Source organism: Diabrotica undecimpunctata, chromosome 4 (assembly GCF_040954645.1).
Source record: "Diabrotica undecimpunctata isolate CICGRU chromosome 4, icDiaUnde3, whole genome shotgun sequence".
In the NCBI taxonomy this organism is placed as follows: domain Eukaryota; kingdom Metazoa; phylum Arthropoda; class Insecta; order Coleoptera; family Chrysomelidae; genus Diabrotica; species Diabrotica undecimpunctata.
The window spans coordinates 78,527,843-78,551,590 of record NC_092806.1 but is presented as its reverse complement, the minus strand read 5'-3'; the positions used below and the strand labels follow the sequence as shown (position 1 = coordinate 78,551,590).

At 35.6% G+C, this 23,748-nt stretch overlaps 1 protein-coding gene and 2 long non-coding RNA genes across 5 annotated transcripts in view; 1 reads left to right on the top strand and 2 right to left on the bottom strand.

Moving 5' to 3' along the window:
- Positions 1 to 13,890, bottom strand: part of LOC140439719 (uncharacterized) — a 59,982-nt gene extending 46,092 nt beyond the window's left edge. The window contains exon 1 of the long non-coding RNA XR_011950688.1: positions 13,716 to 13,890. This is a non-coding gene — a long non-coding RNA (uncharacterized lncRNA). The remainder of the gene's footprint in view (positions 1 to 13,715) is intronic.
- A 618-nt stretch (positions 13,891 to 14,508) lies between these two features.
- LOC140438289 (uncharacterized) lies at positions 14,509 to 15,338 on the top strand. Its single transcript, XR_011950482.1, has 3 exons — positions 14,509 to 14,536; positions 14,597 to 14,688; positions 14,750 to 15,338. It is a non-coding gene; the product is annotated as an uncharacterized lncRNA (long non-coding RNA).
- A 1,480-nt stretch (positions 15,339 to 16,818) lies between these two features.
- Positions 16,819 to 23,748, bottom strand: part of LOC140439716 (uncharacterized) — a 241,028-nt gene continuing 234,098 nt past the window's right edge. For all 3 annotated transcript variants that reach the window (XM_072529813.1, XM_072529814.1, XM_072529815.1), the window contains one exon: positions 16,819 to 17,292. In XM_072529813.1, the coding sequence (XP_072385914.1) occupies positions 16,980 to 17,292 (313 nt within the window). In that variant the 3' untranslated portion in view covers positions 16,819 to 16,979. The remainder of the gene's footprint in view (positions 17,293 to 23,748) is intronic.

The window sequence follows — 23,748 nt, the reverse complement described above, 5'->3', positions numbered from 1 at the left end:
AAGCTTAATGCCGTAACAGAGAGGGATGGCTACCCATTACCGTACATCTCTAATATTTTAAATAAATTGAAGAACGCGCATTATCTTTCCACCATAGACATTAAGTCGGCGTATTGGCAGGTACCTGTTGCTAAGGCTTCCAGGCCTTATACTGCGTTTACGGTTCCTGGTCGAGGTCTTTTTCAGTTTTGCAGAATGCCTTTTGGATTACATAATGCCCCGGCTACATGGCAGAGGTTGATAGATCGTGTCCTCGGTCCGGAGTTGGAACCCTATGTTTTTACTTACTTGGATGACGTGGTCATCGTGACAAAGTCTATTGAAGAACATGTAAGGATCTTAGAGGAAGTCTTTAGACGCTTGAGAGAAGCTAAGTTAACCGTTAGCTGGGATAAATGTCAATTTTGTAGACCGGAACTAAAGTATTTGGGTCATGTGGTTGATAGGAATGGACTACATGTTGATGGTGATAAGGTCAAGGCTATGCTACGTATCCCAACACCCACATCCGTCAAGGAAGTTCGTAGCATCATAGGCACATTTTCCTGGTATCGAAGATTTATTCCTTCCTTTGCGACACTACTAGCTCCAATTACAGCGATATTGAAGAAAGGAAGAAAATTCAATTGGACCCCGAGTTGTGAAGAATCTTTTCAGAAAATAAAAGAATGTCTAGTTTCTGCTCCGATACTTAATTGTCCTGACTACAATTTGCCTTTTGTTGTCCAATGTGATGCCTCAGGATATGGAGTGGGCGCCGTGTTATTGCAGCCAGGCCCGGATGGTGACGAAGTAATTAGTTTCCTGAGCAGATCACTAACGCGTCAAGAAAGGAATTTTTCCACGACGGAACGGGAATGTTTAGCTGTGTTATGGGCAGTCGAAAAACTGCGTCCTTATTTGGAGGGTGTTCCTTTTACGGTCGTGACTGATCACGCATCCCTCGTATGGCTTCAAAATTTGAAGGATCCTACTGGAAGATTAGCTCGATGGGCGGTAAGATTGCAACAATATGACTTTAAGATTGTGCATCGGAAAGGAAAAGAACATGTTGTCCCCGATTTGTTATCTCGGTCAGTTCCCGTGCTTGATATGGTTGAAGAGGTTGTACCGCTTCCTAGTGGTGATAGTTGGTATGATAAACTTTGTAGAAAAATCGAGTCTAATCCCTTGAAGTATCCTCAGTGGAGAATGTCTGGTGGCAAACTTTATAAATACATCCGTCCCAGTCATGGATTTTTGGTCGAGGAAGTGGACAATTGGAAGGAAGTCGTTCCTAAGGGTCAACGATTGGAAGTGCTGAAGTTGTGTCATGATAGTCCTTTAGCAGGTCATATGGGGATCCTGAAAACTTATAAGCGTATTAACGAGAAGTATTTTTGGCCGAAACTGCGGAGTGATGTGTCTCGTTACGTTGGACGTTGCTCACTGTGTGCCATGCATAAGGTGGAACAAGGTAAGCCCAAAGGCTTTATGACTCCTCAACCTAAAGCTACTCAACCATGGGAGATAGTATCAACCGATCTTATGGGACCTTTCCCAAGATCAACTCAAGGCTATAAGTTTATCTTAGTGGTAATGGATGTGTTTAGTAAATTTTCTTTGGTATTTCCGTTGCGATCCTCAAAAGCCGTGCATGTCGTTAAGAAAATAGAAGAAGAAGTTTTCCTCGTATTTGGAGTTCCACGTCTGTTACTATGTGATAATGGTGTCCAGTATACTTCGGGTATTTTCAAGAAAATGATGGAAACCTATGGTGTCTCAGTTCGTTGTAATGCGTTGTATCATCCACAGTGCAATCCATCTGAACGCTATAACCGAACCCTTAAAACAATGATGGCAACTTATATAGCTGACAACCATAGGAAGTGGGATGAAAATTTGGCCAAACTAGCATGTGCTACGCGCACTGCATACCACGAGTCGACTGGTCAAGATCCCTACTTCATAAATTTCGGTCGGAAGATGGTAGTGGATGGACGAGATTTTTCCCGAAAGGACAAACTCGGAGACCCGGAGGACGAAGTAGCTAAAATGGGATATAATCGATCGCGTGGACTCCAGGAATTATTTGTTGATGTTAGAAAACGTTTAGATAAAGCTTCGGCTAAGTGTGAGAAGACCTATAATCTACGGAGACGTCCAGAGGAATTTCAGCCCCATCAGTCAGTATGGCGGAGAAATTTTGTGTTGTCAGATGCCGCTAAATATTTCACGAAAAAGTTAGCTCCTAGATGGATAGGACCCTACTTCGTGAAGAAGAAAGTTTCCCCCTGGACATATAGTTTAGAGGATGAAAATGGCAAGGATCAAGGTATTTGGAATATTAAGGATTTAAGGATTAGTAACCCGACTGGTGATCCCGATAGGATTTAGGTCGGAGTAGAACGGACTAGCAAAGTTTTGTCTAGTCTAAGTAAATTCTTCTGAAATTGGTTGTATTTATTTTTTTTTGTTGTGTCCGTGAAGGATGACTGAGTGTTGGCTATGATCGGTTCTTAGGATGTATTTGGATGGTCAACCGATTCGTTTTTTTTTGTGTTAGGTAGCCAATACGAAGTCGTAGGGTTGCGGTAGCCTTAATTTCTTTTGATTTATGGAATTGAATGTCACTTAGGTTTGGTCAGAAATATGTTGTCTTCGATGATATGGCGTTGGGATTTGTTTTGATGTTAGTAAGCCATTCTATTTAATTGGGATTTTTTCGAAGCCACATAATTATGTTTTGGTGAATCTTGTTTTATAATAGCTTAGTTTTGGATGATTCACTAAATTTCGTTGTATACGAATTTAAATTCTGGAAGACCTATCTCATTTTTATTTTAATGAACAATTGGAATTACACTACTGTTTCGGTAGATGTTTCTCGCAGTATCAGTAAGAGTGGAATGGTGGAGAGTTTCTTATGGACTCATGTTATGTGAGGTATAGTGAAGTACTAGCGATGCCCCAGAGCTGGGAGGTCGCGAATAAGGGCAACATCCAGTAACCGACCTAATCAGTGTTGTCAGATTGACGTTGGAATTTGAAACTATTCTACTTGATCTCATACGATGAGAGATGACTGTTGTGTGGAAGTGGAGTAAGTGTTGTAAGTAAGTTGTTGCTTTGTGCGTGTGGTTTGAGATTGGTATGTCTTTCGTTGTCCAAGTACTTGCGCATGGTGAAGACGGTGTGGATGATGATTGTGTTGTGGACTTCGCTCGGAGTTTAGGTAGTGTGTCGCTAGCGCGAGGGAAAATTTTCTTTGTCTAGTTTTTCCTCGTAAATTTTCCTCTGGGAAAGGGAGGTGTTATTACGTTCCAAATTTAAAGTAAAAAGTCCCACCTCTATTTTATCAAAATTTAAATAATTCAGGACGTGTAAGAGCGGTTGCCTATAATATATTATAAGCAAGGTGGCGAAAATAAAATTAGTAATTTTCAAATAGGGGTAATGTCTGGCAAATTGTGCTGAAGTTAAGGGAACACGTCCTCTTTTTTGTGAAGAAACTAATTTAGATCGTTCTTTCTAGAGTTATCTTGGAAGAATTGGGATCATAAAATTGAAATTTTTGAATCTCGGTATTATTCGGTGACCTCCGTGTGTCAAGTTGTCAAGTGTTCGGAAAGACGACGGAAAGAAAGTGATTCCAGGTTTGACGGTGTAACTGAAAGGTTGGGCTAGATTAAAAACGGCATTTTGTTTTTTGCTTTTGCTGCTGTTCCATGTGGGATCTGGACTAGTCCGAACCGTGTGGATATTCAAGGGGATTTGCTGCCTTCGTGGAAGGGTTTTTTTTTTGGAATATCCACAATTTCGCTAAAAAAAAGCGGATCTACAGTACACGTGAATACCGGGAGTCGTATTTAGATCAAGAAATTAGCCTTAATCACGAGTCCAAATAGCCGGCTACGCTTCGGTCCAATTTGGGATAGTTCAAACCCCTAATCTGGCTAAGAAGGGGTTGGTTGGTTTGTTTGTTTTTTTTTCTGCTTCTTCTTCTTCGTATTTTTCCATCTGGCTGTAATTTTCAACTTTTCAACATTGTCACACAAGTCTATGTACATCGGCAATCGTATGGGATTTTGGATTGAAGACACGCTGAACTATAACTGGAATTCCCCGCGGTGAAGTATATGAAAATTCGAGGTATGGATCGATAATTAATTTTCAACGGAAGATTTAAGCACCGTCTAATTTGGTTTGCGGAATGCAATAGTTTTTTTAAAGATTATTTGCTGTTAGTTTTTATTTTCATATTTACAAATACTTTACAGATTTTTTTTTAAAGATAATTTGCGGTTTATTTTATTAATTCAATATTTACACATACCTATTTTAATTTTGTAAACTGCGTCTAAGGGGGGGTTATATATTTGAGATTTATTTTTTTATATTATTTTCTGCGCACGCACTTGAGCTCACGTGGTGTCCTATTTGCGTTAATTATTTTTTTTGGTTGGTATTGAACCGCACACCCCTTAGCGTCCGGTACTTTTGATACGTCCTACCTTTCATTTTGTTCTGTTAAATAGAAATAACTTATGAATTTTTGTTAGGCAAGCAGAAGCCGCATTTTTATATTATTTTTTTATTAAGCCTATGGTAAAGTTAAATAATATTGTAATATGTAATATGTATGTATTTATTTTCAACTATCTTGGGAATCTATTTATTAAAATTGACTAAATTCTAATCTGACAATTTCATTTATTTTTTTTATTTATTCAGGTTGTATACTGTTACTTAGTATTTTAGTAGTAAACCTATTGGTAAGTTGGTGGTTTATTGAATAGCAACGTAGGGAAGGCTGTGGGCCAATTTACCTGGCGCCCCTGATATAACTTCGGATTTTTTTGTTTTGTGGACCGCACGACCATCTCCACTGTTTTGTCTAGCCGCGAGCCATTCCCAGACTGTCACCGTATAGTACTTTTCTTTCCGGGTGTACGTCTGATTTATATTTGGTACATTTTGTAATTTTTTTTATATAGATTCGGTTTTGTACGCCACAATTCTATACACATCAGCTCGACATAGACGAGTTGACGTTAGACCAGTCCATTTCTTAAGATTGGCCAGTATTTATTATTATGCATAATGTGTCAAAAGTAATACACCAGGAAAATGAGGCAAAAAATACCATGTTCGGGACACTGACCTAGCCAGGTTGTAAATGGGTTTTTGAAGCCAAGCTTCTATACTGGCGTTGTATTACTTTTTTCTCTATAATAAAATCCTAAGGCGAGCGTCACAGATCTAGCCCCACAATATGGTGTCGTCATGGAACTAACGCCACAAGATGGTGCCGTCATGGATCTAACGCCACAAGATTACGTCGTCACGGGTCACGAATCATAAAATAGAGTTTCTTCACATCGATTCACTACTCTAGTCATTATATATTTATTGTAGGTAGGCTTAAAGTAAAAAAGGCATGAAAAGTAACTAACAAAAACACATACATTAAATGACAAGTAAAAAATTAAAAGAATATTTGTCAATAAAAGATTCGATTCGCAACGATTGTCAAAATTTAAAAGTCATGAATGTCATCCGAATAACAACAATAATGAATAATCTGTTTAAATTTGTAACACACTTCTTATTTTAAAATTAGTTCATATAAATACAATTAATATTTTATTTAGTTTATATAATAATTGATATTTGTTTATATCTTAATATAATTTAATATTTCGTTTAAATTTGACAGGTCGGTCAAAAATAAAACAACGTATTGTTAATACGTCAACAGGTGGCGTTAGGATTATTTGAGTATAATATAATTTGTTTAAAATATAAATAATAAATATTAAAATTACTTTATTCAATTTTAAAAATATAGAAAACAGTATAAAGTTTCGCGCTAGTCTACTATACCGCCTACTATAACATCTTTTTTTTTCAGTACTACCGTGTCGAGTATATACCTAATACATTATAAATACAAAAATGCCCGTCACACTTCGGAGGATAACACTATGGATATCATATGCACACCTTCGAAACTTGGAGTGATCATTAGTATTTGTGCCATATAACAATATCCCAACAAGCTAAATCGTATACTTAAACGCTGAAAAAACTATGATATTAATTGTATTTGTCGAGGTTTTGATTTTTTTTTATGAGTGAATTAACTGCATCGGAAATCAAACAAAATATGATTTTATACTTGTAATATATTGATAAAGATATTAGTCTAGAAGTCATGCGCATTTGTGTTAATGAATAACATAGAAATACATATAGATTAAAATTTTTTAGCAAAAAGTTAGCTTTGACAATAAAAGTTTAAGGAAGCTAAGTGCCATACAAAATAATAATATAAAAAATTAAAATAAAATATAATAAACCTTAAATATTCTGTGGAATTTATTGCATACTTTATATTTTATATTTTATATATATATATATATATATATATATATATATATATATATATATATATATATATATTTCAGCAAATCGAGCATTTTTTAAAATAAATTTATACATTTTTTTCTACAGCATGCAGCATTTCATTAAATTTTATCACGTGTAGTAATAATATAAATAATAAAACCCGTTTAAAAGAGGATCCGCTATTTTAAAAATCCTAATTTTTTTTCAAAATGAAAAATAATGGGGATTTGTCCATGTATGTTTTTGAATACCTTCGTAAAACTGTGATTTGACGTGTCTCTAATAGCTTTAAAATTTCGCCATGAACTTTATCAGGTCCTGCTGGTGATTTCTCATATATATATATATATATATATATATATATATATATATATATATATATATATTATATATATATATATATATATATATATATATATATATATATATATATATATATATATATATATATATATATATATATATATATATATATATAAGCGAGGTTCCTACAGCCTCTGCCGCTTCTCGCATTTCGACCGCCATAATTTTCTGTTCGTCCATTCGTCTTGTTTGATGGCTCTATCTCTCATCATGTACCGTACATTTTCTTCCCAGGCAACTGAAGGCCTTTCCCTTCTTCTTTGTTGCAGTACATAATTTAAAGCTTTATTTGGCCATCTATCTTCATTAATTCGCTTCACGTGACCATACCACACTAGTTGTCTCGTTTCAATTATGTCTACACTGAAATATACACTATTTATCCTCTTTCTAATATCTTCATTCCAGATATGATCTTTTTTGGATACACCACACGCTCTTCTTTGAAAATCCATTTCTATTACTTCTATTCTTTTTCTATCTTTTTACGTGATCAAACTTTTACCCCATAAGTCATAATAGGCTCTACCAAGGTTCGATAGATTTTCAATTTCGTTTCTTCTCTAATATCTTTAGACCATAGTAGAGAGTTTAGAATGTTTACCGCTTTTTTTTCCTTGCTGCGTTTTGTTTTCGATGTCTCTTTTGGTAGTGCCTTCTTTAGATATTATAGATCAGAGATATGTATATTCATTACATGTTTTTGTGTTTCTAATTTCCAACCCTGGATTTTCTTAATCATATCCTATTTTAACATACTCCGTCTTTAACATATTCATATTGAGGCCCCATTTTTCATATTGTTTCTTTAGTTTTCTAAACATGTAGCCGGGTCTTCCTCATCATTCGCTACGACTATCTGATCATCGGCGTTAGGCAAAATCTGGCGTTCGGTGTCAACAATTATGCCTGTATCGCATTGTATTCTGGAGTTTTGTACCTCTTCACGTTGCAACCGATAGGGAAGCGTTTAAAGAAGTGATCGCCAAGCTTCATTAGAAGACGGCACAATAATAAGAAGAAGCACCTCTTTAATCTTTTAACCTTAGGTCAATTATGCAATAGTATCGGGAATTCACAGAAAACCTATTCCTCCCTGTCCGTATGCAAAAATTCGAAGTAAGCTAGTAGACGGTAAAAAAAGGAGTTGCTTCCAAGGTGTCCCCATTTTGGGACATATAATTAGAGGAATCTAGTTTGCACATGGAGGAAAAAGGATAACAATGGAGTTTTAAGCATGTTTTGGGCTCAGGTAAGTAGTTAGGAAATGATAGGTTATTGCATATGGGGTAGGCATTAGAGCACTCCGGATACAAGCAAACACCTGCCGGCGTATGTGGCACATGTCATGATGTGCATACACCCGGCTTATTAAATGTTGCACCTTGTCATTTTGTACATACACCTGGCTGATTAAATGTTGCACCTGTGCTTTTGTGTATATAGGTAACTTATTAAATGTCGCAGCTGTCATTATGTGCATACATCTGGTGCTTTGTGCACACATCTGGTTTGTTAAAGGACACATATGTCAAGCAGCAGTTTATGCTTGCCAATTAATCATACCCCTAATTTTATATGTAATTGATAATATAAATACTTAGTTTGAGTTGGTCTCTTCGGTTCATTGTTAAACATCATCATGTCACTAGCTAATAAAAACATTAAATGAACTCGAAAGTGATGAAGAATTTGACACGTGTTCAGGTGAAGTCCAAACTTTATCCACCCATCTTGAAGGAAGCCACGAGGAACTAGCAGTAGATCAATCTTTGTGCCATGGGGACATAGATTTAAACGAAACATATTTTCGTTTTACACAAATACGAAAGTATTTGTGTAAAGCAAAGATGAACAATATGACAAAAAACTAAATCCTATTGTTGAAAAACTATCCAAAGTAAACAGCGAAATATTAAGTAAACAAATGTGCAAAAGAATGGTTCTCATAAAAAAAATCGTAAGTATATATAATGATAAGGAAAATTAAACAAAAATTGCAATAGAGGAGACAAACATACAAAAAACAAAAACTTCAGACAGCGCTATGACACTTTAAATTAAAAAAAAAAAAAATTCTTTAAATAAAATAAAAAGCGTTGTCTATAATTTTAAAATGTAGGTTATTATTTTTATACTCTTGTATGTAAATTATTGTATATAGCATTTTTCATATAAAAATGCTTGCACGTCACAATTTATATAAAGTGACGTCACTTAAATTTAAAATTTCCAGAACGTCAACCCTAGAGTTCAAATTTTCCAAAACGAAATACGAAACTCATACGGAACTGCTCGATCTTTCATAGGCGTCAACATGGTGTAATAATCAGAAAAATGTAATCATCATTATATTGGAAATTTTAGAATTACACTCAGGTGCAAAAAAATCGATCCATGGGTATTATTTGCTGAAAAAAGAAAACGTTTGAAGATATTAGTTTTAAATCAGGTATATATGTAAGTATATGTTAGATTAAAATAATTTTTACAGAATATACAAAAAAATCATTTATTTATAGAGACATACGCCAAAACTCAAAAATACAAGAATATTCAAAACTTTCTGAAATTAAGAAAAACATTGATAAGTAATTAATATCTAGTGTTTCCCCCTCGGGCCCTTATAACAGCCTGTACACGTCTAGGCATTGAGGTAATTAACCTCTGGATATCAAATTGATCCAATTGGTCCCATATTTCTTGAAGAGCCGCTGTAAGTTTAGCCAAGTTGTTTGGACGGGGTACTCGTGCTCGAAGACCTCTTCCCATCATATCCCATAGATGTTCTACGGGATTGAGATCGGGACTGCAAGCTGGCCAGTTCATACGGACAATTCCCACCTCCTCTATATATTGGTTGACGATTCTAGCACGGTGAGGACGCGCGTTGTCGTCCATAAAAATAAAATTAGGTCCAATGAATGGAGCAAAAGGTACCACCTATAAATACTAATCTAGTGCTGATCTAAAATACTTGTTATGTATCTTGCAGCAGTCATAGAACCTCTATCTACAATAACTAAATCAGTATGGGCTTCTGAACTGACACCAGCCCAAACCATAACGGAGCCCCCCCGATAACTTATTCTTTCCGCAATATTAAATTGAAAATATCGCTCTCCGTGTCTTCTCCAAACCCTTTCTCGGCCGTCTGGTGACCTTAGACAAAATCTGGACTCATCTGAGAACAATACATTGCTCCAATCTGCATCACTCCAGTTTTCATGTTCTCTTGCAAAAGCAAGGCGAGTTCTGCGATGTTCTATGGATAGTATTGGAGATAGGGCTGGCCTTCTGGATAATAAATTACCTTCTACAAGTCGTCGACGAACTATCCATCTGCTTACATCCACATTTCTCACTTCGCTCAGACGATTTGCCAGTTCAACTGAAGGTTGATGCCGATTTCTCAAACATGATGAAACTAGAAATCGATCATCTCTTTCGGATGTTACCCTTCTACGACCTGATCCTGGTCTTCTTGTGAAGTTACCGGTGTCGATAAAAAGCCGAACTGCTCTTTGAACCAAAGATCGACTAACACCCAACATTTCAGCTGCATAATATTGGCTACGACCATCTTGAACTAAAGTCACCACCCTTGCAGCATCTGTCGGAGTTAGAGACATTTAGGAAGGATAATTAAATAAAAATGTAAGACGTTTTAAAAATAAAATCACTACACTAGTATGGTTGTTGAAATAAAAACAACATTCAATAAATAATATCTACTTGCTTCAGACCCTTTTTGACAAAAACCTGAAATACCAATTTGTTTTAAGAAATATAAAAAGCAATATTAAAAATATTATTTTATTTCTCGTATACGAGGGTACACCTAAATTTACATACGTAATTTAATGTCTCTAAAATTATACAACTTCAAATAAATAATAAATAAGGAATGGATCGATTTTTTTGCACCTGAGTGTATATTGATTAAATAACCAAAAACATTTGTTATTATTAATAATGTAAATTTTATGAAATAACTCTGAAGTCTAATATTCCACAAAATATTAATTTTAATTAAATAGATTAGATAAGATAGATTCCTCTATTGCAGAGAAAAGAATACAGAAACAACCTGTCGACTAATGCAAACAGCCATTGATAATATAGAAAGGTGGTCGAGGCATATTGGGCTTTCCTTCTCTTCTCAAAAAACTAAAATCATGAGATTTAGCAGAAAAACGACAAAATATAATCCAATTTTGACATACAACGGAGTATTACTAGATGTTATTGATCATCATAAAGTCTTAGGACTGACCTGCGACCCCAGACTTACTTGGAATACACACATACAGGAAACGAAAGGCAAATGCTTAAAAAATATTAATATCCTAAAAAGTTTAGCACATTTTCAATGGCGAGCCGACGAAGAGGTATTGCTTACAGTTTACAGATCCATTATTCGCTCCAAAATAGACTATGGTAGTTTTGTCTATATGTCTGCCTCCAAGTCACATCTGAAAGCTCTTGACTCCGTACACAATACGGGTTTTAGGATCTGCTTAGGTGCCTTCAGATCTAGCCCAGCTCAAAGTATGTACTGTGAAGCTAACGAACCACCACTCTGGTTAAGGAGACAACATCTTCTTTTGTCATATGCAGCTAGCTTATCAGCCAATCCACAAAATCCAGTCTATCAACTAATTATACAACCAAATAATCTCATTCATCATTCTCAGACCACTAGAGCTGCACAACCGCTCTCTTGCATACTAAATTCTATTCTCGACTGCTTTGATCTTTCTGCAACTTCACCCTTTCATATCTCTACACACCCTCCGAGGCATAAGCAACTTCCGAATGTCAACACCTCCCTTTGCTCTGTCAATAAACATGATACTCCTAAAGCTAGAATTAAACAATTGTTCCTAGATTAATCGAAATCACTTTCATAAAGTTGTGAGGGTGGGTAGTGCTGTTGTTTCCCCTTTCAGCACTACAAAACTAATCAAACTTCCTGCCGTTTGTAGTGTATACACTGCAGAACTATACGGTATCGTCGAGGCTTTTCGTATGTTGGAAGCAACTGACCGCAATGTAGCGATTTGCACAGACTCCTTATCATCAATACAAGTAATCAAAAACATGTTCTCAGATCATCCTCTGGTAAATTTAATACATGACATATATAATAAACTTACGGATCATGGAGTAATTGTCACTATTGTCTGGGTACCTTCACATGTAGGAGTTGTAGGAAATGAGGATGTAGCCGCAAAAGAAGCTTCTGCTTTGGATATACCTATATTAAATATCCAGTTGCATAATGATATTAAAAAAATGTTTAAAAAGCGTATATATGACAAATGGCAAGCTAATTGGAATACAACTCCGAGTCACTTACACGATATACAACCAGTTATACCTTCCTTAGAGCTACCACCTATGCCCAGAAGACACAAGGTTATTCTAAAAAGATTAAGACTTGGACACACTCGTCTTACACATGGCTTTCTAATGGCATCTACCGATCCACCTGCATGCGGCCATTGCAGAAGTCCCTTAACAGTCAGACATTTTCTTAAAGAATGTCCGCCTCTTTCTGCTAAAAGAAAACAACACCAGTTGGGAGATAATAATAAAGAAATGTTAAGTGAAACTCAGAAATTTGTAAACCTGTTTAAATATTTAAAAGACATTCAAGTGCTTAGTAAACTCTAAAGTTTAATTATTATGTGTAACGGTTAAATTTGTAAAAAATAAGTACTCTGTATTGTCAATTGTATATACCTTATATTGTATTATACTGTCATCGTGTCAATGACCTCGTAGTCGAGACAAGTTAATTAAAATAAACAAAAAATTAAATAGATTAGACAATTGTACGCAACTGATACGGGAATACTTCAAATTTTATTGACAGTTCAGCGTATATCAAAAGTGTATAAAGTGTTGCCGCTTTTTTAGAGTAAGAATTTTGTTTGTTTTGATTTCTTATACAATTTGATCATAATATAATATATATTAATAAATTGTATTTATAAACACATTTTTAATTTAGATTAATAGCTCTAAAAACTAATTATTGTTGTGTATTGTTATTGTGCTATGACAAAACAAATAAATAGTCTGTAGAAAGCTGATAAGCTTTCATATAAGATAGATTATTTTGAACAAGAAACAATGGCGGAACGTTTTTACTATTAAAGCCCTAAAAGAGGTAAGTTTAAAATTTAGAATATATAATTTTGTATTAAAATGTGTTCTTATGTATTTTAGTGTGTTGCAGTAGTCTTAAAACTAAGTGTATTTACTGTTAATGTAATACTTTGACAAATAGTTAAAATTATAAAAATTACTCACTTACCTACTATCTATTCTGATGTTTTGGCAACACTGTGGGGTTCTGACGTCGTAAATCTTGAATGACGTGCAAGCATTTTTATATGAAAAATGCTATATAGATAATACAATTTTTATTTAAATTTGTTTAAATACTTTACTTTAGTCAACAATATCTATATTATTTTACAATAGCTATATTTAATACAATGTAATAAACAGTTTTTCAGTGTAGGTATATTCTTTTTTATTGTAATGTGGTCAGAACACGAGGTGAATGTACCCATAATTAATGGAGGCGTATTTAACTTGCAAACTAATTAAAATAAAAAATATTGAAGAGGCGAATAATTTTATATAAATCTGCAGATTCAGTAATTATTAATGTAAGTTTATAAACACCTTTAAAATATAATTCGAAAACTGGTATCATTAATAACATCCTTATAAATACGATTGACCTTCATTTAACCGTACGTTAGGCGCGTGGGACTACATACGTAGCCCAGCCACCGAGCCCGGCGCATTTTAAATAATTGTTGCCGCTGGCGCCAATGTTTGATTGTATTGTCGCTGCTTTGTATAGCTGCCTGTTAAGTGGTTAAGCTATGGTTTGTTAGTGATCCAAGGTTAGAACAGTGAGCGACGCATAACTCACTCACAGTCAGTCGAACGCCGCGCACGTTCGTCAAAATCAAAGAGATGGTTCTCTACAAGAATGGTTTGTTAGGTTCTGCTGAGCTGCGCGCACTGCAGACTGATAGCCGTGTACGTCGATGGTGTGCGCTGGAATCAACTACGATTTGATTTGGACGCAAACGTTCAGCTGAGCTCACAGCGTACACATCTATACCGAAATTATAATTGTATTTTTATACAGTTATTCGTATTGTCATAATTAAGTAATGGCTACTAAATTTTCTCCAGAGGAAGATGAAAGACTAGTGGATCTAGTACAAATCCCTGGAAAGTTTAAAATATTCTTGAAATTTTTCCTCGTTTTGAAACAATCTTTCTTCAACTATTAATTTAAAAGCACCTTCTGTATTAAGACATGAAAAAATTTCGTTTACATTTTTATTTAAATTTAACGTTATCAACTCTTCTTCTTCCTCCTCTTTTTGGAGTAATAAAATTATTGCGTTAAGTTTACCAGAATTCATTTTTTTTAAAACGTACAACCTTTAAGAGAATAAATGTGAAAGTAATTTCTAAACTTATTTTCAGAGCGGCAGAATATTTATACGAATTAATCTAACAAAGCGACTCACCCAAAACTGCCGTGAGTCGAGTAGAACAGATTCTGCTGTACGTATATGCTGTGCGCTGCGCACTGTTCTAACAAACCGCAGCTTTGGACATCGATAATTATTATTATTAATCAGTACTTGCTAAGAGTTTGTTAGATACGCACGTGCGTTTCAAAGATATTAGTGAATTTTTACGCCTGGGCTACAAAATTGTAGCCCGTGTCCCTAATCGCGTAAGTATTTTTTATGTTCAGGTGATTTCTCTATTACCATAAAATTTGTTTTTTTTACAGAAAAATAGGAAAAATAACATTGCAAAAAACAGGAAAAGTAATTTTGGTTTTAAAATTTTCAAGGAGTACCTCTACACGTCCTCTACTAAATTGTATGTATTTTTTATTTTAATTTATAATTTTTGATTTTCTATTCGAATCAATGTTTTGCAGAAAATTTGAGTATTACGTTGTCCCAAGAAAAGAGGAGGCGTGTTGAAATATCCACGGATCCATCTGTTTGGATGCAATGGTATGACAAACTCGAAAGTGAAGATAGTGAGGCAGTGGATAGTGAAGATGAAACGTACAATCCTGAAGAAGAAAATATTAATGGAAGCGATCATTCATTAATCATCGATCAATCAGCGATCAATTCTGTATCGGAACAAGAGTATAGTGACATCACAGGGATGAGAATGACATTGAACAAATAAATGATTTGTGGGAAAGAACAAAAAAACGAAATGGAGAATTGAAACACCTAATGTCAGAACCAGAGCTCATAACTTAATTAATTGTGGTGTAATTGAATTTAGATCTAAGATTCCCCAAGTCCCTTCGGAACTTCGTCGGCGCTCCCGTGTTCTGTTAGCCATTACAGATGTGGCAACACCACCCCCTCAGACAAGTCGTAATACAGTAAAACGTTGTATATTTTGTGATCGAACACGCGATAGATCAACTCGAAAACAATGTGAAAAATGTAAAAGATATGCCTGCAAAGAACATTGGATGGAGATCTGTGTAGAGTGCATGCAGCAAATTTAGGCTATTTTGCATTAAAAATTTTTAACTTCAAATTAATCTTTATATTTTTGTTTTATCCTAGGATTACTATGTAATGATTGTTGTATTATTTAATGTTGTTATATATTTTTTTTAATAAGAAAACAAGGTTATTATGCAATTTTATATTATTTTCATATTATCGTCTAATTCCAATATAAAACTATTAATTTTAAAATTTTTTTACTTAAATTGAGATAAATCATCCAATTAAAATTCATAAATAAATTGGGCTACCATTGTAGCCCACGCACCTAACGTAGGGTTAAATTGCCATCTGCCAAGTATCTTATGTATTTATTTTTAAAACTCAGATGAACACTGATACGGGTATCTTCATAAAATAATTTGCAAACTTGGACATAATTTAAATTCCCATCTGCAGCTATGCAATAAATGTCCAGTATTTAATTTGTAAAAATTAGCTTATACAATTCACCTTTTAAAATAAGTTTCTGGTCGTCTTAAATACCATTATTTAAATTCGCACCTGCCAAGTATATGAGTCAAATGTATACGGGTACTTAGTATAAAATAATTTAAATTGCCATCTGCCCGATGTGTCTTAAATGTCCAGTAATGAATTTTTACAATGAAATAATTGATGAAATCTTACTTATCGCATCTGCACCTTTTGGTCTGGCTGTCTGGGGTCATTAATTTTTCACCAGTTTCATATAACAACTAATAATATAATATAAATATAGCTCTTGAGTTAATTTATCATTGTATTTGAAAATCTCAACATGAACGGGCCAGTGGCAAAAAATAATCCGAGCTTAACAGAAAGTTTAAATTCTAGTTCGGACACCCTATTTTCGACGATTTAAGTAAAGTAAAGCCAATTGGTTTAAAAATAATCTAAAATTTATGTCTAGCCATCTGTTAGTGACAAAAATGAACCAAATCGTGAGCAACAAAATTTTGTTATAGATAGTGATACTAGTTTGAGTAATGTGGAAATAGAATCCTCCAATGAAAACCTTGGAAAAACCTTCAATTTAAATAATACACTTGATTTTTTAATTGGTACAAATAGAGTAAATCACGAAAAAAAAAATGAAATCGATTGTGAAAAAATTGTTAAATATATTGGTGAAATTTTAAGTGCGAAAATTAATAAAAGAATGCAACTTTAAAACAAAATTGAAAAATATGTTAGAAAAGAAAATGAAACAAAAAGTGTTTTAGAAGAAATTGTTGTAAAAAAACAAAAGCTGCAGTAAGCTTTAGACGTTCTAAGTTTAAAAATTAATTCTTCTTCCTTGCTTCTTGTGTGTAGGCTTTAAAACCTGTTTCTTCTTCAATATGATAGTCGGTTCACAATTTGTCGATAGCTCACTACAAGTTTAACCCTAATTAGAGAACTGAAATACAGAGAGGATAGGTAATACACAGTAAGCACATTTGTCTTCCTATACCAAGTGACAGACTATCTAATATACCATTAAAAGTATTTTGTAACAAAAATCTTTATTTAAAATTTTAAGAACAGCATATGGTCCTAGTAGTTCTCGCATATAATGCCACATAAACTATTCAATTTAAATTACATGTTTAAACTTGAGCTTGGACAACCAATATACCTTTAAAAAAATCAAGGGTAAATAAATCATCAGTTTTTTATATTAATCGTTTCATATATCGTTAAGTACAGCAAATCAGTTTCTTTTTCTAAATATGATAAACTTGTTCTATATGTAAATAGATTGGAGTTATTTAAGGACTGACTAAATGATTCTATTAATCCTAATTCTTTGTTAACTGCTTTCTGAAAGTTGTGCACCAAATCTGACTCGAACTGAACTGTACAATACTTAATTCGGTATTGTTCATACAACTGCCTGGGAATGATCTTAACTCCAGTTTTAAAAAATACAGTTTGCTGATGGACGTGATGTAAAAACGGGAGGAAAGACATCTGCGAGCTAAAAAATAATTTTTCAGTTAAGTACCTTCTGAATATAAGCGTAGTTTTATCGTATTATGATCCACCCTGATAACAGACATTTGCTAGTATTCTATATGTTTCTGAAATGTTGGGAACATGAGGTAATGGTGAGCTTCAGGTATAGGTAAACTCATCATGAATTAGCATAAATACACTCGTAGATAGTACAAACTTATCAACGGAATAAAACTAGAACTTTAAAATAGACCTGGAGAAAGAAACCGATCAATGTTAAGGTTTGCTATTCTGAAAAAATAATCCAAATCTCGAAGTACTAAATGCAAAGGTTGGCTAATATTTAGGGATTTCACTAAATTCTATTGATACCTTCCTCCAACTATCTTCTTTTTCTTCTTCTTTTGATATCATAATTCTGGATTGGTCTTTGCCTGTCTGGCAATGTACTTCCATTCAGACTTCACTTGTGCCCTTCTCCTCCATTGTCTTACATTTATAGTTTTCAGATCGCCTTCCACATCATCCAATTATCTCGTTCTGGGTGGAAGTGGTTCGGGCTCACATCGGTCGAACTATTCAGAAGCGCCGCAAACAAGATCAGAATTGCCATGTTAATAGCCAACGTTCGCAACGGACAGGGCACTTGAAGAAGATGAAGAATATCGTGCCCTTCATTCAATTTATTAATCTCGATGTTTCTCCTGATTCTCCATGTGCCGTCATCCTCTTGCACAAGGCCGTATACTTTTCTCAGTATCTTTCTCTCGAATGTCTTGGGTTGCAGTTCATCTTTTTGTCATAACCCAGGCCTCACAACCATAGGTTATTAGGGGTCTAATTAATGTTCAGTAGATAGTCATTTTGGTTCTTTTGTCTAATAATTTGGACGTCATCAATCTTTTATTAGCATATTCTTAATTTGCATTAATTTCGCTACTTACCAAATTCTTTTAATTGATTTCTGTGCCCAGATATGTAAAGTCATCCATACGTTCGATGGTATATTTGTCTATTGCCATTATTTGCATTGTCAGGTGTTATTTTGACTGTTATTTACTTGATTTTTGTTTCGCTTATCTCAAACCCTCTTTTTCGTGCCTCAGGATTAATTGCCTTAAACACTTCCATTATTCGTTGCTTGCTCCTACTAATAAGAGCTACATCATCTGCATATGCAGTAATTTGTACTGATTTGGTATTTATATGGCCGGTTAGATTGGTTTTTCTGATGACTACCTCACGAACTAGGTTGAACAGCATGATTAATACTGCGTCTTCCTGTCTTACTCCCACGTTGATGTCAAATAGGGGAGTCAGTTCTCCATTTACTCTAACTGCGGCTTTTGAACCATGCAAAGTCATTTTTATGAGGCTGATATATTTGTTAGGTATACCTAGATTACGAATATCTTCCTCTTATATATCTTCTTGTTTCTTTTCATACTAGCAAAAGCTTATTTAAAGCCTTTATACATGTTATATAGGTCTATTTGGTATTCATAAGCTTTTTCTTGAATAAGTGATGGATTCGACCGTTACTGGATGGAAATTCATCTTATATAACAATAAAACACTGAAAGCGCCTATCTCAAGTGATCTATTTGTATGTGTTTACACTTTATAGTCTTTACCTAAACATAAAGCAAATTACTGAGAAATCACTAGAGTATAATAGACCAGCATTCCTGTGTCTGATTATTCTAAAGAAAGCGTTTGACAGAGTAAGACTCAAAGATGTAATCCATCCTGTAACGGTCTGTACAATAGAGAAGTTCCCCTAAATATTATAAAAATTATCGAAAACATCTACCAAAACAACAAAATGGAAGTCAGAATAGATGGACAACTTACAGAACCTATAAAAATACACTGTCCAGCTATGGAGACCTGGACAAAGAAGTGAGAGATCAATTACAAAAAGCAAATAGAGTGACAGGATCCCTTAATAACACTATATGGCGAAACAGACACATTAACACTAAGATGAAGTCAAGAATTTATAAAGCCAGTGTAAGACCAATAATGACATATGCCTCAGAAACAAGACCCGACACAGTCACAACGCAAAGGCTACTGGAAACGGCATAGATGAGAGTACTGAGAAGAATTACAGGCAATACACTGAGAGATCGAAGGTCACCAATCGGTAAAACAAGTATCGGACGGCCGCGCAAAAGATGGAGTCACAACCTTCCATAGAAGTATTAATCCGACAATGAACAAGCAGAATTCCTTATAAAGAGGTAGAAGAAGAAGAAGAAGAACTGAATAGGTTGAGGAGGCGAAAACTGAATAGGTTGGTCATTCAGAATTATGTCTGTATTTTTAAATGTGTTAATTTCCATAGATTCTAATAAAAATAGCTTAAAGGCATTAAAAAGGCTCTGCGAGAGGGGGACTGTCTTTCCATAGCTACTCGTGGGACCAATATGGCTAAACGAAATGAAAACGAAAAAACTCAGAACCAAAGAGTTTCCGAGGCCAAAAGGCCAGGTAACTTTAAAGCCAAAACCACGGTTCCTAAAGCCGAAGGCCAGGAAGATCTAAAGACACCTCCCATGCTGAAAAACAGGAAACCACAAAATCAGTAAGGCAAAAGAGTTGTCGCCAAAGCCATTACAAGCTGTGAAATAGCAAAAACAAATTAAGAAGGCTATCTGGCATCTCTCAAGCTATCTGGCATCTCTAAAGCCAAAATAAGTAAACTGGCGAAACTAAACCAAGATTATATACAAGCCAAAAGTGCTGTAATCAAGGTTGATTTTACCAAGGCTGCTGCAAGAGCAAGAATTGTTGTCAAAGCCATTACAGGTCATAAAAAAACAAAAATAAATTCAGAAGGCGGGAGGTCCAAAACAGTCAAGGTCAAGCGAAAGCACACCACCCGAAAGCCAACGAAAAGCGAAAAGGCCAAAAAGTGAAAATGTGACTTTCGGCGAAGCTGCCGCTTCTGTTAAGGTTGTAGTAGTCCAAAAAGCCATCTTATGAAGAAATTACTGAAGCAGTACCTCAGGTTCGCTTCGTGAAAAGTAGCTACAGGCCGGATTTCCTAAAACTTAAACTGTGCAAATCACACAAGTGCGAGGTGGCTAAAGGAGGTGATTTCAACCCCGATATAAATCAAGGCTTTGGAGGGGGAAGATATACCCAAGCCACACTTATGCACTGAATTCGTACAGGATGAAGACGTAGAACGTCTTGAGTTAAAAGGATCCTTAATAGACTAAGAATAAGAAATTATTCATGGGCTCAGGACACATCTATGGAGAGTATGGGAAAGCAAACCTTCAGACAAAGGGATTTTATGGACCTTCTTAATAGATTCTGAATCTCTAGAAGAGCTCCATGAATTCAAATTGTCATCTTTTTCGGAGAGGAAAGGTTAACTTTTCGATACAAATAAGGGAAGACATAAACACTAGAGGTAGAGAACACTAGAGCAACTCACTACAGTGAAACAGGTAAAACTTCCCCACACATGGAGGTTCAGGTGCCCAAAAGTGCCTTGTAACCACAGAAGAAGGAAAGCCCAGGAAACCAGAACCGGACAACTCTTCTTACTGAAGAGACAAATAAGGCTCCTGTAGACCAATCTTCAACACGCAAAAGCCGCATCAGTAACGTTAGTTAGAAGTGTGGAACAAGAAGTCATTGATATTGCCTTCCGGCAAGAGCCCTGAAGAATAGGCGAGAAGATTGCTGGCTTATAAACCAAACAAGGTTTCCGCCGATGTAGGAGAGAAGAAACTGGTGGTGATGAGGGTCTAGGTCCACCAAGCATTATGAGCGATATAGTTGCATATTGCCTAGGTAAAGGATTACAGCTAATTCTAGGATGTGATGCCAACGCACACCATACAACATTAACGCAAGGGGTGAGTCTATTTTGAATTTTATCCTACCTGAAGGTTTAATTATATCCAATATAGGAAATAAACCAAAGTAATAGATTTAACATTCTGCACAAGCAAAGTAAGCGATAATATAACAAATTGGTATGTGTCTTATGAATCCTCATGATGGAATCATAAACATATACAATTTGACCTCAATTTATTTCCATCGGAAATTAAATACATAAATCCTACAGATACAAACTGGATAGGATGCAGAGAATCCCTCCAGAAATCTCGGGAAAGCGCGAACTTGTTTAAAGGCGTAGATGCTATAAATTCGGCAGCAGAAATGGTGAGCACAGCTAATATGGCGGAAAACTGTCCGGAATAAACAAGGAAAAATATAGGCAGTAATAGTCTGGAGGAATAAGGGTTTAAAAAAGCTAAGGGCAGAAATCCGAACCCTATTTAACGAAGACTGGGATGCATACAGGTATAAGCGACCGCTTTACAATAAAGAAATTCGAAGGCCAAAAAAAAATTCATGGAGAGAAATTTTCAAGGAGATTACAGATATACCTGCTCTCAAATCCATAAAGTCCTCGCATCCGATGGTTCTACCATTAAAGAAGTCATTTTCCTAAAGAAAGCTTATGACAAATTTACGGGGACTTAAGAAGATAGTCTTAGAGAGAACTCATAAACACGCACTTTCCGGCCTCAACAATTCTAAATGATGCAGATAGGCGAACCAACATAGACCAAAGTCCGACTAGGCCAAGTTCTATAGATTGAGAAATAGCCACATCAATCACAAGACCAACCAGAATTAGATGGGATGTCAATAAATTTTAGCTACATAAGTCTCCAGGGAGAGATAAATATATCCAATACTTTTGGATATGCGATTAGAGTTCATGATATCACACATATGCAAAATCCACAAAGCCAGGGATCGTACCGGAAATATGGCAAAAAGTTAGTCATATACTTGCCCAAGGTAGGTAAAGTATCAGATCTAACACCAAAGTCCCATAGACCAATAATCTTATCGTCTTTTCTATTAAAAACGCTGGAAAGACTTCTGGATAGATACATAAGAGATGAAGTTCTAAAAGATAATCCTCCAAGCAATCGCCAATATGCATACCAATCTGGCAAATCTACGGACTCAGCGTTGGATAATCTAAATAGGCTTATATCAAACTCAATAGATGACAAAGATATAGCAATGGCCGCTATTTTAGATATTGAAGGGGAATTTAATAATGTTAAAACCAACTCTTTGGTTAAAGCCATGAGTAGACGAAGCACACTTGTGGTAATATGCAGACGGATAAGGGCATCCCTGGAGAATGGGATAGTAATATCAACTCTCGCTAAAGCAACTATCTAAGAAAGAGCAGGTGTAGGCTGTCCACAAGGAGAAGTTCTGTCACCTCTACTTTGGGCAACCTTGGTAGATGATCTTCTCAAAAATCTGTCCACAAAAAGACTTTTCTGTCTAGGATAAGCTGGCGATATTGCAATCGTCTCAAGGGCTAACTCGCCCAGGTTGTAACTAAAAGAAGCCCTAAATATAGTTGATAACTGGTGTAAACAAGAGAGACTAACAGTCAATGCTCAAAAATCACAAATCACCACCTTCACAAAAAAGACAGTATTACAACGCCTAAAACCACTGGTGCTATCTATCTATCTATCTATACAAGTAGAAGCCACCTGGTAAATTGATGGCTCAAAAACATCTGGGGGTATAGTAGGCGGTATAGCAGGGACAGAGCAAAGGATACATTTTTCGATAAGTCTATCTAAGGATATAGTTGTTTAGAACTCTATATCTGGCAGACACAGCCCCAGGGTCAGAGAAGTGAGAAAATCAAGAGGATCCCCGCTTTAGTTCTGCCTAAAGCGTGAACTACCGCGTAAGAGGTCACTGGGTGGCACCCAGAAACCGTGCTGGCAACGGGCCAGACGGATGACAAAAAAGCCCTCTTTCACGTTAAGACATCCGTCCCCCAAAATGGATCGCTCTCGATCCCCGCCTGACAGAAAAACAGCCCCCAGTCCCACCCCATATGGTTACAGTTAGAGGAAACTCCACTGTAACATCTACGACGCACTACCCCCCATGGACGACGACAGCGCTAACTACGAGGTTTTCAAGGAGCTACCGATAGACGAGGAGAAGCCAGACAACGAAGGGGAATTCAAACGTCCCAAAAACAAGAAGAAGAGGACAAAAGACAGAGCGGAGGGAAACCGCGAAGTAGAATCAGTAACTACTGACGAAGATACACCTAAAAGGCTGACACAAAAAAGGACCAGACAAAGAAGTAGTGAGGACGAAAAGTCTGAACTACAAGCACTCAGGATTTTACTAAAGGAGAAAGATGCAGAAATAGCATCTTTACGAAAAAAGATAGAAGAGCTCCAAGACACAATGGTAGCCTCACAAAAGTCCATCATCGAGCATATGGACAAAAAGTTCAATCAACTGAACTCGACAAATCCCGAGGAAAACCTGGAAAACCAGGCGCAGAAAAACAAAAACGAAGATAACCTGAAAAATCAGGCGAAACCAGAGAAAAACCCGAAAACCCGAGGAAAAAAGAAACAAAAGTCCACAGGAGCCATTC